This window comes from Oncorhynchus mykiss, chromosome 6, assembly GCF_013265735.2.
Source record: "Oncorhynchus mykiss isolate Arlee chromosome 6, USDA_OmykA_1.1, whole genome shotgun sequence".
In the NCBI taxonomy this organism is placed as follows: Eukaryota; Metazoa; Chordata; class Actinopteri; order Salmoniformes; family Salmonidae; genus Oncorhynchus; species Oncorhynchus mykiss.
The window spans coordinates 31,643,632-31,660,192 of NC_048570.1; the positions used below are offsets into that span (position 1 = coordinate 31,643,632).

Here is a 16,561-nt window from a genome sequence, read left to right on the forward strand (position 1 = left end):
GAGTCAAGTACAGGAGAGATAATGCCATGTTCCGCTCCTGAAAACCCTGAACAGTCGACAGAGAGTGAACTCTCTCAAATTGAACCTAACAGGAAAAGCCTGTGCCAACAGGTGAGGTGAAGGCTACCAAGCCTCACACCAATGATCAGAAAATTGCCTGAGATGACTCTGCCCTTTAGGAGTATGATTCATGGACAAAGTGGATCCATGCCTTTTGGCATCAAAAAAGTTTGTGGAATCAGGCTGGGTAAAGAAGGAGTTGGGTTCTGTCAATTTGGTCAAAGCATCCAGAAGTGGACTCACGTTTCCCGACTCGGAACGAAAGCTGTGGCCTGCTTTTCTCTCTGGAGCAGAGCGCAGTTGAAAGGAGTGATAACAGGGGTAGTGTTGAGGTGGATTGACTGAAGTTGAGGATCCCTGGTGTATGTGATGCACGCCGTTTGGTGAGACGCAGACCCGGTGGGGAGCGCCAGACTGAGGAGACCCTGTCTGTTCTTCTGAGTTTTGATGTAGTTTTTGCCAGATAAATTCATGCTAGGGTATATCAGTTATCCTGTGAGAGCTTTTGTTTCACGAACCCACTATTGTGTTTCAGGTGCCAAGTTTATGGTCATGTTGCAGCAGTATGAATGAGGGAGATTCTGAGGTGTGAATTGTGCAGGAGAGCATAGTTCAAAGGAGAGTGTGGTTTTGGTGTTCAAAGCGCAGTGTTTACATTTTTAGGGCGGCCATATTGCTGGGGATCAGAAATGTCCTGTGCGAGTGAGACAGGTTGAAGTTTCCAGGGTGAGAGCAGTGCAGAAAGTGTCATGCTTGCTGAGGTAGTGAGGAAAGTAACGGATGGTGGGGAAAGGGTGAGGGTCCCTGAGAGGGTCCCTGTGAGTAGTAGGCCAGTATAGAGTGACCCGTACAGTTTGTGCATTGGTAAGGTTGGGTTCTTAGCGTTTATTGCTATGGTCATTTTCTTTTTTCATCCACTTCCCTTTTTTGTGAACAAATGTGCAATGCATTTTCCGAACTGTGAAAGGCACCAAAAATCAACCATGCGTCTCGTCTGCCGGAAAACCACACGAAGAAGAAAACATGCAGACAATAAACAGTGCAATTTGTGTGCTGGGGCACCACCTGCTGGATATGGTAGGTGGTTTTTGACGGAACCGGAAGTCAGTGGATGGAACTGGCTAGCCTAACTAGCTAAAAGAAGCGCAGAGATCCTCCGACAAAGGTTTGAGGGTACCGATCTCTGGAGATAAGCGAGAAATAACATTATACGAGCTTTATAAAATAATCACAGCAACCACGGGGGTTGCAGGTCTGGTCAGCAACACAGCAAGGTAGGTGAATTATCGTGTACTCTTCTGCAAACCCAAAACATGGCACACGAGTCAGCTAGGCTAACTTGTTAGCTAGCTAGATGCTAACTTGCAACTGAAGCTAACGTTACATTAGCTACTAGCCATTTGTTGTCGACAACTTGCTGGCTAGGTAATGAATGAATGGGCTAATCTGGGTTTTACATGTGAGTACAGATTGGGAATCCAGGCAGGTAACTACCACGAGGCGATATGAAACGTGTTATGTTTGAAATATTGAAACTAGTTAGCTAACCACTGTATCCCGCCCCCAGCCATGTTACCATTTTTTTAATGAAACATCACATGAATAGCTAGGCTAGTTTTAGCGTAGCAAGCTACCTGAGCCGAGAAGGGTGTAATTTCGTCCCGCAATTCAGGGCGTTCCTGGATATGCAGGAACCCCTCTTTATACTTCTATTGGTCCATTTTTAAAAATGGGCATCATACGGGGGCGCTCCAATACACTAGGTGGCGGTAGCCCATTCACATACACTACCTTTAGCGCCTATATATTGGTGATCGTATCTTCTGGCTGGGGAGTTTCGTTAAGAGCTCCCCGCTTTCTGTAAACGTTACCAAACATCTCTTACTGTACGGTTTGGGAACATAAGGAACTTATCTTTCATATTATAGAGAAATCATAACAAATGTTTAATTACTATAGGTTTTTATATGGTTAGGGTATCCCACACAGCCATATTTCCATGTTACAGCGCTTATTTATGGAAGACGGGCGTACTGGTGCTAGTTCTGTGTCTCGGAACACCGGTGTGTAAATGGAAGACAGACGCCACAAACGTGTTGTGACTGAAAAATACTGTCTTCTGCAACTGTGTTAAAACTGGTTAAAACAGTAAGTGTATCTTTAGCTTTTGTTACATTTTTGATGTGATATGAAAGCAGATATTTGTTTTTAGAACCGTACTGCAATTGAAAATGTATCCACGTTTAGCTGGAGTATTTGGCTGACAGGCCCATTATCCTTTAAAAACAGACCCCGTTAGGCTTCTTTAGTCTATTATTGGTAGAGGACACTGGTAGGCAGTGTCCTTCACCTCCGCCTGTTGGGCAATGCTTTCCCGCACTTCCACGGGGGGCCGGGGCGACACCGCTAGCTAGCTAGGTCACAAATAGACAACCAGAATATCAAGTGTCGCACAAGTTTGAATATTGCGTGCTCGAGGGAGTGGGAAGCCTGTTAAAGCCGGAACCGATGGGATGCTAGTGGGGGGCGTTCCTGCAGATGAATGAATGCCCACATACAGGAACTCCTCGAATTGCGGGCCGCAATCAGACACTATTGTCCGGCTAGGATTTCGTCTCAACAGGGCCCGGTTTTCTGATAGCGATGGAATTTAGGCGTAACGTTGCGTCATTCCTACAGCAGCCGAAAATGTAACAACCGTTTCCCAAGCACCACGCTGATTTACCTAGTTAGCGTGGTAAAAAAATGAGAGAATGGTCGCCTAGTGCGTCGTTAGAGCATAGGATCGAAAGAAGGTGAGCGCTGCTCTCAGATCAGCTTTCTCCATTAAAATAATTCCTAAACATAATAGTTATTTCTCAATACTGACGACGGATCCGCTTCTAGAGACATTACCACATACGGCTGCAAATATTAAGGCGGCTTATTCTAACGCTTACTCAATAAAAATGACAAATCACCGATTTGGTGGCACATTGCATACGTTAGGCTACACATAATTAAAGATATTGTGACAAATTAGACAACAGCCTACATGTAACAAAATAAAACTCAATTGATTTAACATGAAGTGCGTTTCAATATGATTGAAAAAAACCTATAGCCTACTGTTTATTTTAAAGCAGTCATGCTTCAAATGAACCGATGTTTTTATACTTCGCTTGTTTGTATCAATTGCAACGACATTGGCAACTTCGTAATTGTAGTAAACTTCTGTTCTGAAGTTATCAGCGGTCACAGAGAGACGGGTAAACCATGTGATTTTATGTTTACGCGGAAGCACCTAACACACTTAACATGTACAGTGGGGCAAAAAAACGTTTTTAGTCAGCCACCAATTGTGCAAGTTCTCCCACTTAAAAAGAGGAGGCCTGTAATTTTCATCATAGGTACACTTCAACTATGATGGACAAAATGAGAGAAAAAAATTCAGAATATCACATAGTAGGATTTTTTTATGAATTTATTTGCAAATGATGGTGGAAAATAAGTATTTGGTCAATAACAAAAGTTTATCTGAATACTTTGTTATATACCCTTTGTTGGCAATGACCTGAGGTCAAACGTTTTCACACACTGTTGCTGGTATTTTGGCCCATTCCTCCATGCAGATCTCCTCTAGAGCCGTGATGTTTTGGGGCTGTTTCTGGGCAACACAGACTTTCAACTCCCTCCAAAGGTATCTATGGGGTTGAGATCTGGAGACTGGCTAGGCCACTCCAGGACCTTGAAATGCTTCTTACGAAGACACTCCTTCGTTGCCCGGGTGGTGTGTTTGGGATCATTGTCATGCTGAAAGATCCAGCCACATTTCATCTTCAATGCCCTTGCTGATGGAAGGAGGTTTTCACTCAAAATCTCACGATACATGGCCCCATTCATTCTTTCCTTTACACGGATCAGTCGTCCTGGTCCCTTTGCAGAAATACAGCCCCAAAGCATGTTTCCACCCCCATGCTTCACAGTAGGTATGGTGTTATTTGGATGCAACTTAGCATTCTTTGTCCTCCAAACACAACGAGTTGAGTTTTTACCAAAAAGTTATATTTTGGTTTCATCTGACCATATGACATTCTCCCAATCTTCTTCTGGATCATCCAGCAAACTTCAGACGGGCCTGGACATGTACTGGCTTAAGCAGGGGGACACTGCAGGATTTGAGTCCCTGGCGGCGTAGTGTGTTACTGATGGTAGGCTTTGTTACTTTGGTCCCAGCTCTCTGCAGGTCATTCACTAGGTCCTCCCGTGTGGTTCTGGGATTTTTGCTCGCCGTTCTTGTGATCAATTTGACCCCACGGGGTGAGATCTTGCGTGGAGCCCCAGATCGAGGGAGATTATCAGTGGTCTTGTATGTCTTCCATTTCCTAATAATTGCTCCCACAGTTGATTTCTTCAAACCAAGCTGCTTACCTATTGCAGATTCAGTCTTCCCAGCCTGGTGCAGGTCTACAATTTTGTTTCTGGTGTCATTTGACAGCTCTTTGGTCTTGGCCATAGCGGAGTTTGGAGTGTGACTATTTGAGGTTGTGGACAGGTGTCTTTTATACTGATAAGTTCAAACAGGTGCCATTAATACAGGTAACAAGTGGAGGACAGAGGAGCCTCTTAAAGAAGAAGTTACAGGTCTGTGAGAGCCAGAAATCTTGCTTATTTGTAGGTGACCAAATACTTTTTTTCCACCATAATTTGCAAATAAATTCATAAAAAATCCCACAATGTGTTTTTCTGAATTGTTTTTCTAATTTTGTCTGTCATGGTTGAAGTGTACCTATGATGAAAATTAGTGGGAGAACTTGCACAATTGGTGGCTGACTAAATACTTTTTTGCCCCACTGTAGTTAGCGTTTCTACGAGTGGTCTGAGGCAGGCGTTAGATTACGGGCGTTTAAGTGCAAAGTTAATACCGATGGTTTTGTGGAAGCTTTGATATTTAATGATGCTCCTACGAAGGTTCTAACGATGAACTTCGTCATAAGATGCTTTTGGGAAACCGGGCCCTGGTGGTTGAACCATTGGGTGTGGGTTGGTGTTTGATTAATAGCTAGCTCTGTATCTGAGTTGTGTATATGTTGCAGTCTTGATAACATGTACTTGTAGGGGGTTGTTTGTAATGGTAATCTATTTTTGGACATGTATGAATGGCAGAAATTAGGGGTCAAAACATACATTTGAGTTCAGGGAGTGTTCAGTATTGATAAGGCTCTCTCTTTTTCCATCAGGATCAGTTCTGTTAACATCATGGCAGATGGCAGGATCTACGTGGGTAACCTTCCAGCTGATGTGCAAGAGAGGGACATTGAGGATATATTCTTCAAATATGGCAAAATCAGAGACATTGAGTTGAAGAACAACAGAGGCACTATTCCCTTTGCCTTTGTGCGCTTTGAAGATCCACGGTAAGATAAACGTCCATGTCCATGAATGGCATTCTTACTCGTTGACCAATAAGACCAGATTTACATTGACATTTTAGTCATTTAGCAGATGCTCTTATCTAGAGCGACTTGAATTAGTGCATTCACCTTAAGATGGCTAGATGAGACAACCACATATCATAGTCAAGTAGTAATGAAAAGATGGCAGTGTGCTGGATTGCCACCGTTTTGCGAACTCCGCCCGACTTCTTTTGGCGTTTACTTTATTTTCACAAAATATTTTAGATGTTATCATGAAATATAACATGCTGCCACTTATTGAACTGTATGAGGCTATAAACAATCAGGAAAACTTGCATCCAGCGGCTGCCTTTCTTGTCGCCGGCAATTTTAATTCTGCTTCATTAAGACACACGATTCCCAACTTTCATCAGCACGTCTCCTTCACAACTAGGGGCAATAAAGTCCTAGACCGTGGTTACTCTACCCATAAACAAGATACAAGGCCCTCCCTTGTCCGCCATTCGTTAAATCAGATCATGGCTCCTTACTCCTGCTTCCTGTTTACAAGCAGAAGCTCAAACAGGAAGTACCTGTGACTTGCTCCATTGTGAAATGGTCATTAGAAGCAGAGGTTATGCTATAGGAATGCTATTTTATTCAATATGTTTTTAGCTTAAATATTGCAGAAATATTGTGGGTTCTATCAAAGTAATTGTTTGCATAATTTACTGTTTTTTTCCCCCTAACCCTACCTAAACTAAAGGACAGCGATACCTAGGCTTCTAGTTCCAGTTTATATGTACTATATACATTTTACAGACACGGTACATTTGATAGGGCAGTCTGACTGAGCAGTGGTAGGCACCAGCAGGCTCGTAAGCATTTATTCAAACAGCACTTTAGTGCGTTTTGCCAGCAGCTCTTTGCAATGCTTCAAGCATTGCGCAGTTTGACTTCAAGCCTATCAACTCCCGAGATTAGGCTGGTGTAACCGATGTGAAATGGCTAGCTAGTTAGCGGGGTGCGCGCTAATAGCGTTTCAAACGTCACTCGCTCTGAGACTTGGTGTGGTTGTTCCCCTTGCTCTGCATGGGTAACGCTGCTTCAAGGGTGGCTGTTGTCGATGTGTTGCTGGTTCGAGCCCAGGGTGGAGCGAGGAGAGGGACGGAAGCTGTACTGTTACACTGGCAATACTAAAGTGTCTATAAGAACATTCAATAGTCAAAGGTTAATGAAATACAAATGGTATAGAGAGAGTCCCATAATTCCTATAATAACTACAACCTAAAACTTCTTACCTGGGAATATTGAAGATGCATGTTAAAAGGAACCACCAGCTTTCATGTTCTGAGCAAGGAACTTAAACGTTAGCTTTCTTACATGGCACACATTGCACTATTTCTTTCTTCTCCAACACTTTGTTTTTGCATTATTTAAACCAAATTGAACATGTTTCATTATTTATTTGAGGCTAAATTGATTTTATTGATGTATTATATGAAGTTAAAGTAAGTGTTCATTCAGTATTGTTGTAATTGTCATTATTACAAATACATTTATTTTAAATCGGCTGATTTAATCTTTTTTTTTTTTTCTCCAATAATCGGTATCGGCGTTGAAAAATCATAATCGGTCGACCTCTAGTACCTATGTTATGTAGAATAAAGACTGTTATAAATTCTTGGTTCGAAACAAGTTGTCATCCAGTAGGCTTTGATTACATTTCCAATATCCTCACTCTCGTGGATATTCTGTATGATTAATCTGTACACCAATTACGGTCTGACTGCATTCTCTCCCCATCAACACTTTTAAAACTTTTGGTGCCAGAGAAAATGACATAGTCAAGACGACCAACTTGATTGAGCCTCTCATGTATATCTCACTAGGTCAGGATATTTAAGCCTCCATATATTGACTAGTTCCAACATATCCATAATATTTGTGATTTCCTTAAGTGCATGAGGGTGATAATTTGTAGTGTGATTACCTTTTTATGGTCCATCGAGGTACCCGTATTTTAATCTCCCACCATTATAACTGAGTCGTATTGCTTGGTAACTCAATAAATTGTTATATATCATTATCATATATAATTATTTAGAACATATAGATTAATGAGCCATGTATGTTAAAGGTTAATTAAAATAAATGTATTCAGCCCAAATCTATGGATTTCACATGACTGGGCAGGGGCGCAGCCATGGGTGCGAGGCCCAGCCAATTAGTTTCCCCTCCCATAAACGGGCTTTATTACAGAAATAAATACTCCTCCGTTTCATTAGATGTCTGGGTGTCTGGTCTCAGACGATCCTGCTGGTGAAGAAGCCGGATGTGGAGGTCCTGAGCTGGCGTGGCTGGCGTGGCAGAGAATTAAATTAAATTCTCTGGTAACAGCTCTGGTGGACATTCCTGCAGTCAGAATGCCAATTGCACACTCCCTCAAAACTTGACATATCTATGGCATTGCATATTTTAGAAACCTTTTACCTTCCCCAGCACAAGGTCCACCCGTGTAATGATCATGCTGAATCAGCTTCTTGATATGCCACACCTGTCAGGTGGATAGATTATCTTGGCAAAGGAGAAATGCTCTTTAACAGGGATGTGCACATAATTTGAGAGAAATTAGTTTTTTTGCACATATAGAACATTTCTGGGATCTTATTTCAGCTCATGACACATGGGACCAACACTTTACATGTTGCGTTTTATATTTTTGATCAATGTGTATATGTACATAAAATAGCAGTAAAACTAATTCAAGGGTTCTTTATTTGTACTGTTTTCTACATTGTAGAATAGCGAAGACGTTTAAAACTATGAAATAACACATGGAAGTAGTAACCAGTAGTAACCAAAAAAGTGTTAAACAAATCAAAATGAGTTTCTTCAAAGTAGCCACCCTTTGCCTTGACAGTTTTGCACACTCTTGGCATTCTCTCAAACAGCTTCACCCGGAATGCTTTTTTTTTTACCACATATGTTGAGCTCTTGGTGGCTGCTTTTCCTTCCCTCTGCGGTCCAAACCATCTCAATTGGGTTGAGGTCGGGTCATCTGATGCAGCACTCATTGCTCTCCTTGGTCAAATAGCCCTTACACAGCCTGGAGGTGTGTTTTGGGTCATTGTCCTGTTGGAAAAACAAATGATAGTCCCACTAAGTGCAAACCAGATGGGATTGCGTATCGCTGCAGAATGCTGTGGTAGCCATGCTGGTTAAGTGTGCATTGGATTCTAAATAAATCACTGACAGCGTCACCTTTTGCATACTCTGCATGTCAAAGACAGTGGTTGGAGCCAAAAATCTCAAATTTGGACTTATCCAACCAAATGACACATTTTCAACGGTCTAATGTCCATTGCTTGTGTTTCTTGGCCCAAGCAAGTCTCTTCTTATTGGCGTTCTTTTAGTAGTGGTTTCTTTGCAGCAATTCGACCATGAAGGCATGATTCATCAAGGCAAAGGGTGGCTACTTTGAAGAATCTCATATACAAATATTTTGATTTGTTTAACACTATTTTGGTTACTACATGATTCCATGTGTTATTTCATAGTTTTGATGTCTTCACTATTATACAATGTAGAAAATAGTACAAATAAATTAAAACTCTGGAATGAGTAGGTGTCAACTTTTGACTGGTACTGTATATCTTAATTAATTCCCAGTTGATGAATTGTGCGTAATAAGCAAAATCTGTGTTTTGTCAGTCAACAGATGCATACTCGCCCCATCCCTCCCCCACAAACACTTCTACCCCTCTCTCCCCTTCCACTCATAGATCGACCTATTGTTTCCACTTCACAATAACAGCACTTACAGTTGACCGGGGCTGCTCTAGCAGGGACTTAGCTGCCCTGTTCAACTGTAAGTGCTGTTATTGTGAAGTGGAAAAGTCTATCTAGTTTATGTAAGATACTTTTTGAAGAGGTAGGGTGTCAGACATTTTCGGAAGATGAGCAGGGACTCTGCTGTCCTGACGTTAGGGGGAAGCTCGTTCCACTAATGGGATGCTAAGATAGATAGATAAATAGACTGACTCACATATGCAATGTGTTAATCAAATTGACATGTCTTTATGTATCAGGGATGCCGAGGATGCAGTCTATGGGAGGAATGGTTATGGATTTGGAGACTGCAAGCTTCGCGTTGAGCACCCTCGCTCTGCCTCCTCTAAATTCAACGGTTCTATGGGTGGTAGTGGTCGAGGGAGTGGGGACGGAGGTCCCGGTGGTCCTAAAGGGAGGTTTGGGCCTCCTACTCGGAGATCAGAGTTCAGAGTTATTGTGACTGGTAAGTGGATACAGTCTGCTTTTGTTTTTTTTAATTCAAAGCTCCTCTTCCTTCCATTTACAGCAGGTTAGATGTACCCTGGTATTGTTGAGCGTTGCCTAGAGAGGCCAAAGTTCTCAATGTTTTGGTCTCTGTTCCCACAGGCCTACCTCCGACTGGGAGCTGGCAAGACTTGAAAGATCACATGAGGGAGGCTGGAGATGTTTGTTTCACAGATGTTCAGCGGGATGGTGAAGGGGTGGTGGAGTTCCTGCGCAGAGAGGACATGGAGTATGCCATGCGGCGCCTGGACAGGACAGAGTTCAGATCACACCAGGTAACTAAACACTCAGATCCTCAGCTATACAGTGTTTAAGAATGTGTTTTCGGGACATTCTCTGACATGGACATCTTTCAGGGGGAGACTTCATCTATCCGAGTCCATGGAGAGATGGGGGGCAGCAGAGGACGCTCGCGGTCCCGTTCCAGATCCAGGGGACGGTACTCACCCGCTTATCAAGGTCGCGGCTCTCCACCCCCTCGTTATCAGTCGCCCCCTGCTCGTAGATTGTCTCGCCATAGCCCCCCTCCACGTCGCCCCTCTGCAGCACACCGTAGCCCATCAAGCCGCAGCCCACCCCCTCGTCACTACCGATAGTCTACCTACAAGAGGGCGCCAAGACTGGCGATTACTTTACTTTGTGTTGCTTTTTAAGTATGTCATGTGCATTCCACTATGGGGACTGTCTCCAGAGGACTTTTTAAATGGTGTAGACAGAGCGGATGGGTAGATCTGCATTTGCCTCACATTCTCATTGATTCATTCTCAGACCTAGGATATGGCTGGTTAGGGATATTTGTGAAGGAGACTGCATACTAGAGGAATACAACATAATACAGCTCTTTAATGTAGTTTATTTTGTATTTTTATCATGTTTCTGTAACAGCCTGTCTAGCCTGCCCTGTAGATGGTTGCCTCGCAAGTGTTCTCAATTTTGTTCCTCTTTTTTAGTTTACGTGAGAATGAAATTATTTCTTTCTCCTGCCCCGTTCTCAAAATAATCTTTGTAAAAAAAGTGGTATTTTTTTCAAATAAAGTGAGGACTCTTAGTATGTTTATTTGTTTTAGTTCCTGAATGCATGAATTGTACATTCATTGGCTGCCTCTTTAGTCCTTGATAATCATTTGCAGAGCACCCACAAAGTATGTACCATTGGGAGTTATGGTTCTGCTTTTTCAACATAATGACACTACATATTGTTCAGAGAATACAGTGCATACATGGAGTACACACACAGATCAACAACACTGGAGGATCTTTCTTTGATTTAGCTTCAGTTTGTCTGGTTTGAAGGTGCCTTAATACATGCCAAGCCCTGACCCTCTTGATGGTTGGTCAATCTTTATCATTTAGCCATGCATTTCTTTGCAGAGGTCTGTCAAATGAAATACAGTATCCAGTCATTAATTTAGCAAACGCTCTTATCCAGAGCTCCTTAGTGCATTCATCTTAAGATACATGGGTGGGAAAACCACAGTCAAATTTAGCTGTCAGCAAAGTCGGAGCACATACTTTGAATCAGAACTCGGAGTGCTTAAACATGGCAGATCTCTCCTCTCTCTTCGGGAGTGGAATGTTACCTGCAGAGAAAAGAGCCATTTAAGTTTCATGATATACAAAATGGGGTACTGCCGCCTTCAGAATGAACAATGATAGTAACTAATTCATGAGCTGATAACAGTAGCCAAGATACTCACCTGGCGGTGCCACAAAGTACTCCTCCACTGTGTTTTTGGAGAGCTGGAGCAGTTCCTCTGCACAGTCCCCCTCTGCCACGGCATCCTCCCTCAGATACAGTGCCCTACAGAACAGAGGGTTTTCAATCTGTGAGGCTAAACAAGTCACCTTAAGGTTAGGTAGGTAACTTTATTGGTTCCCTCTCCAAAAATGACCCAGTCTTTGTAGATCTGAAGCAATTGGATAGGGCAGTAAGCAAAATGTGATTGCTCCACCAAACCTTCCATTAAACACTTCCAATGGCTTACCACTACCCAATTCCTTCAAACACAAGTGCTAGGGGCTGCTTCAGGATCTGCCTGGCCCGAGTCTAACCTTTCCTCCAGAACTGAATCCATCGGGTCAACCCCATCTGTGTCAACAACATGGAGTTGATCTGCAAATCGGATGGCTTTCTCCAGACAGGCCAGCCCCTCCTGGTTGCGGAAATCCACCAGGGCTAGTCGCTCCAATTTGTCAACAAGGTCTACAGGAACTTGGCAAGGCTGTAAGAAAATGCTTATTAGATGTTAGAACTTATCAATGTCACTAACAGTTAGCCATTTGATCTGGCTTAATTTACAAGCTAATAAAAAATCACTTCATTAACAAAGTACAGTATACTAACTGGGGGTAGCTGGCTCTCCAATACAGGCTCCCATGTTGCTACCCTGGGCACCTAGGATTGAAAAATTAACATGGGCAATACAACAAGAAACTGCAACCACAGTCCACATGTGTACGATATGCTGTACTGTACATTAGCTAGCTAGTTAGCCTACCTTAGAGTTGCTAATTCGGGTACTATATTGATGTACTAAAGTTATCAGATGAGTCCAACGAAAGCAGCTAAAGTTTTGCCTGGATTTTCGGTCCTGTGACGTTATGGAAACTCTTGTGACGCCTTGGTGGTAGCACGAAGACCCTAGATTAAATGCTAGGGTCTGTAACCTTCGTGTATAATTCACTACGACATACATGTTATGCTGGCTAATGTAGCTAGCTTACAAATGCCTATGTAATGCCTATCACAATGAAATTGTGCGTCGCTAGCTAGTCAATTTAGTAAACTAAACAATGGTTAGGTAGATTTTATGAGCGTCTCCGTTGATTCCTGGAACTCAAAAATAATATCAGTCAACAGCTAGCTGGCTAGCTAGCAAAGTCTATCAATTACGTACTACCGGCTTTTTCTCAAAACCCATTGGAGGAGAAAGTCAGAGGGACGGGACCTCTGGCTTTCTCGTCCAATGGGTTTTGAGAAGGAGGTGACGCGAGGAGTATTTTCTTTGTCAAGGATCTTCTCTGTTGACTGTAAAATTACTTTCATGGTTGACCTCAATCAAACAGACAAGATGTTTTCTACACGGACAAAATCAACACGACTATTTATGCAAATCAAACATTATGAAGTAAGGCCACATGTTTTTAAAATCACTTCCATTTTGTTTGATGATTCTATTACATTTCGAATAAAATATTTTATAAGACATTGAAATGCATTCTTTATAATTTGAACTATTTCTTTCAAAACAACACTTTTTTATGCAAATAAAAGGTTGTAAAAGTAAGCCAGACCTTTTTAGAATAATTTGCATTTTGTTTAATGTTTCTATGACAACCCATGAAAAAGTTATTGCAAACAAGAGATTTAAATGCATTTTTTTTAAATGATTTGATGTATTTCTATCAAATCAACACACATTTTTATGTAAATGAAAGGTTGTTTAAGTAGGCCAGGGGTGTCATTACACCAATTATATTGCAAACGATTCGTCTGTTGCAAAACATTTAGCAAAATAAACCATTTACTCCAAACGCTGTTGAGCTCCGTTTAGTTTTTTAAACGGATGTCATAGTTCACTCGTGTCTCTTAAAAAAAAAAAGCAGCAGGAAAAAGTTGGAAGGAACCCTGCGGACTTCACTCCACTAGACCACAGAATAATCAACTTTTTAGATGTGCAGCTTGTGCCAAACACTTCGTAGACTATTCAAGTTGGAATGGCAACCATTGAGCTGTTATAGAACGATGGCAACGAGTGGAAACCATACAATTAAAATGAACTACAACTTCCGTTTAAGAACCCAACATTTTTTACGTCACGTTTTGCAACTGATGGAAAGTTTTGCATTAGAATCGGTGTAATGAATCATTAGCATTTTGCAATTAGCATTTTGTTTAATGTTCTATGACAATCATTGAAAAAGTTATTGGAACAAGATATTTAAAAGCCTTTTTTTATGATTAGATGCATTTCTATCAAATCAACACTTTACTTTTCATGCAAATCAAAGGTTGTGAAAGCGGGCCTTTTAGAATAATTAGCATTTTGTTTAATGTCTCTAAAACAATCCATGAAAAGGTTATTGCAGATAATAGAATTATATGCATTTTAAATAATTTCGTGAATGTCTGTTGAATGTTGAATATAAAACTAATTTTACATCGGTGAAGAACTGTGGAAGAGCATCAGCTTTTTAATCTGAGGTTCCAGGGTTCAAGTCCCTGTTCGGGCTGGACTTTTCCCAATTTAACAATAGATTATAGATTTTGTTATGGTACGTTGCATGAAATATACGTAATTTAGCCTACAGTTTCCCACGGACAGCCAATGATGTGAATTCAACCTATGAATGAGAATGCACAGCACAACATACATCTTTCGGTAAGGACTTTTTGAAGGCTGAAGCACAGAGTTTCTAAATAGAAAGAGGTGCAACATCACAAGACTTCCAGGAACGCTTGCGAAGCAGACCAAGACTGTGTTTGGGGTTAGACAAGTCAATGGGAGAATTTATATATTCTTCCTTAGTTGTTAATTTTCTCGAAATCTAAAGGCAAAAACCACTTAGTCGTAGGCCTATGTTGTTTGTTCCTGAACTGGCCGAATGGCAGAGCTATCCTTCAGCACCACAAGTTGGTTGAACTTTAATATCATTGCACTATTCTGGCGCTGTCCTTTCAGCAACACGAAGGGCACTCCAATCGCTTAACATAACACAACCAAGATCTGTTGCCTATGCCTTATAGTCCTACTCATCACTTACAATTATTATTACAAATCTTTAACCCTCATCGAATATTCAAAAAAGGATTACAATAATGAGATGTATCCACCAATCCAAAGAAAGGATAGGCGGGAGCTAGACAGCCCGCTGTGCCTCTTTGTGGACAACGACTCCCATTATTAGGGTTCGAATCCAGGCTGCTTCAAATCCGTCCGTGATTGGGAGTCGCATAGGGTGGCACACAATTTGCCCAGCATTGTCCAGGTTTGGCCGGTGAAGGCCGTCATTGTAAATAAGAATTTGTTCTTAAAACTGACTTGCCTGGTTTAAAAAAAACACACAAACAAACTATATTGTCAGTACAGTATATCCATAATCTTTGCCAATACAATACATCAGTAATCCAGGGTTTATATACCTCATTGGTCAGTACAAACTTTGAGGAAATGATGACATCATTTAATTTTTATTTTGTGCCACAATAGATTCACTCCAATCTATTCATTCCTATGGAGGACTGCTCCTTCTAGGGAGTGCCAATATGGCCGACCGGTGGCTTCAAAGCCTCTCAATGGCCAATACATAGCATCAGCAAAACAGGGTTTTTATAATGTACGTCATTGGTGTGCACTGCGGAGGCCCGTCAGAGGCTTGATCACTTTGGCCAATCAGAACGTTGAAACACTGCAGCATGAAGTTTATTAAGGATGGCAAGTTCACAAATTCTGATTTGTGTGCTTCAAAACTGAAGAAGATGCGGACAAGTCACTGAAGCATTTCAATAAAAGATTTGTGGACACGTCCAAAGTAACGTTGAGACAGTTAGCCATCCAGACTTCTTTGTACTAGTTAGATGGATAGATAGCCAACCACAGATTATATACCAACATTTAATTAATTGTGATTCACTTGCCTGACAGATCACGCCATGGTCCTCTCCATATCTGCCTGGCGGATACATATGGATGGAGTGTAAGATGGCTCAAATGCACAGTGTTGTCTTCCTTGACATTGATGTTCTGTTTAATCTTGTTTCTGTTTTATCTTGTGTGTGTATGTGTTAGCTGGAGGGTGACGAGGCTTTCCAGGAGTTTGTGTTGGTGCATCATAACCGCAGCCAGTTGCCTACCTGGGCCAATGACTCTCTGCTCCAATCAGCAGCCCCCGAGACTGGCCAGTTGAGGAGTCAGAAGAAGAAGCTTGATTACCTCAACTTTGAGTCAGACGAGAAGACGAAGGATGAGGAGTAAGATGAGGAAGAAGACCAGGTTAGGTACACATGCCTACATAGACCCTTTGTTTGACAGATGCTGGTAAATGTGTGTGTGTAAACAGTGTGTTTTCATTGTCAGGTGCTAATAAAGAGGCTCTGAAGTCTGGCCTGTCTGATATGGAGTACCTGTGGCACAGAGACGGGGTGCTGCGGAGGATGAAGATGATGATGAGGAAGATGAACCTGCCCCTATGCAGCAGACAGACAGTGCCTATGAGAGTGGGGATAGAGATGGTATCCAGAGGGCCAAAGCACCAGTCCCTTCACTGGATAAAAGCCAGGGCTAACCTAGCAAGCCTGTCAAACAGCAGGAGGTTTGGCAAATGCCTAACCTTTAACACATAGCATTTGACCTGCACCCTTGATCCACAAACCTTGGGACTGTAGATTTAAACTGAAATCCTACCTCCAATGAACTGATGGAGGATAGCACTTAAAATGGCATATTGTGTATCATTCTGACAGTGAAATTAGGGTTGAGGGTTTTCATTGCCATATCCCCTTTGGTAATGTGTGTGTGTGTCCCTATCTCTCTGTGCCCCATAGACTGAATTCACAGTGAAACTGCGAGAATGTCCCTTCAACGTCAAAGAGGTGAGTGTGTGTGGCTTGATGTGGAGTTCAGAGGTGGGGAAAGGTTTATTTATGTGTGACATCTTTGGTTGTTTATGTGATATAAACAGCAACAAGTGCGAGAGTTCATGACTACTCTGAAGCCTGCAGCCATTCGAATCATCAAGAATGCCACCGGCAACAAAACTGAGTATATGTATGTGGATCTGCGCTCAGA

At 42.0% G+C, this 16,561-nt stretch overlaps 2 protein-coding genes and 1 long non-coding RNA gene across 6 annotated transcripts; 2 read left to right on the plus strand and 1 right to left on the minus strand.

The window, feature by feature from the left end:
- The first annotated feature begins 1,071 nt into the window (after positions 1-1,071).
- On the plus strand, positions 1,072-10,821 carry LOC110525744 (serine/arginine-rich splicing factor 9). 2 transcript variants are annotated; one of them, XM_021606153.2, is made up of 6 exons: positions 1,149-1,334; positions 2,069-2,208; positions 5,280-5,456; positions 9,527-9,732; positions 9,876-10,048; positions 10,130-10,821. In XM_021606153.2, the coding sequence occupies exons 3-6, from the start codon at positions 5,299-5,301 to the stop codon at positions 10,367-10,369; spliced, it is 777 nt and encodes a 258-aa protein (XP_021461828.1). In that variant the 5' UTR covers positions 1,149-1,334; positions 2,069-2,208; positions 5,280-5,298; the 3' UTR covers positions 10,370-10,821. The 2 variants fall into 2 exon arrangements, with proteins under 2 accessions (XP_021461827.1, XP_021461828.1); XM_021606152.2 differs by lacking the exon at positions 2,069-2,208 and having other exon boundaries at positions 1,072-1,334.
- gatc (glutamyl-tRNA amidotransferase subunit C) lies at positions 8,505-12,668 on the minus strand. Of its 3 annotated transcripts, none has more exons than XM_021606156.2 (6): positions 12,272-12,668; positions 12,118-12,168; positions 11,826-11,995; positions 11,471-11,574; positions 11,286-11,353; positions 8,505-8,570 (listed from the first exon to the last, which is right to left on the minus strand). In XM_021606156.2, the coding sequence occupies exons 1-5, from the start codon at positions 12,467-12,469 to the stop codon at positions 11,292-11,294; spliced, it is 585 nt and encodes a 194-aa protein (XP_021461831.1). In that variant the 5' UTR covers positions 12,470-12,668; the 3' UTR covers positions 8,505-8,570; positions 11,286-11,291. The 3 variants fall into 3 exon arrangements, with proteins under 3 accessions (XP_021461831.1, XP_021461830.1, XP_021461829.1); XM_021606155.2 differs by lacking the exon at positions 8,505-8,570 and adding an exon at positions 10,816-11,148; XM_021606154.2 differs by lacking the exon at positions 8,505-8,570 and having other exon boundaries at positions 10,816-11,353; positions 12,272-12,667.
- Positions 12,669-12,706: 38 nt separating this feature from the next.
- LOC110525750 lies at positions 12,707-16,555 on the plus strand. Its single transcript, XR_005052062.1, has 4 exons — positions 12,707-12,901; positions 15,563-15,771; positions 15,851-16,365; positions 16,455-16,555. It is a non-coding gene; the product is annotated as an uncharacterized LOC110525750 (long non-coding RNA).
- The last annotated feature ends 6 nt before the right edge of the window (positions 16,556-16,561 follow it).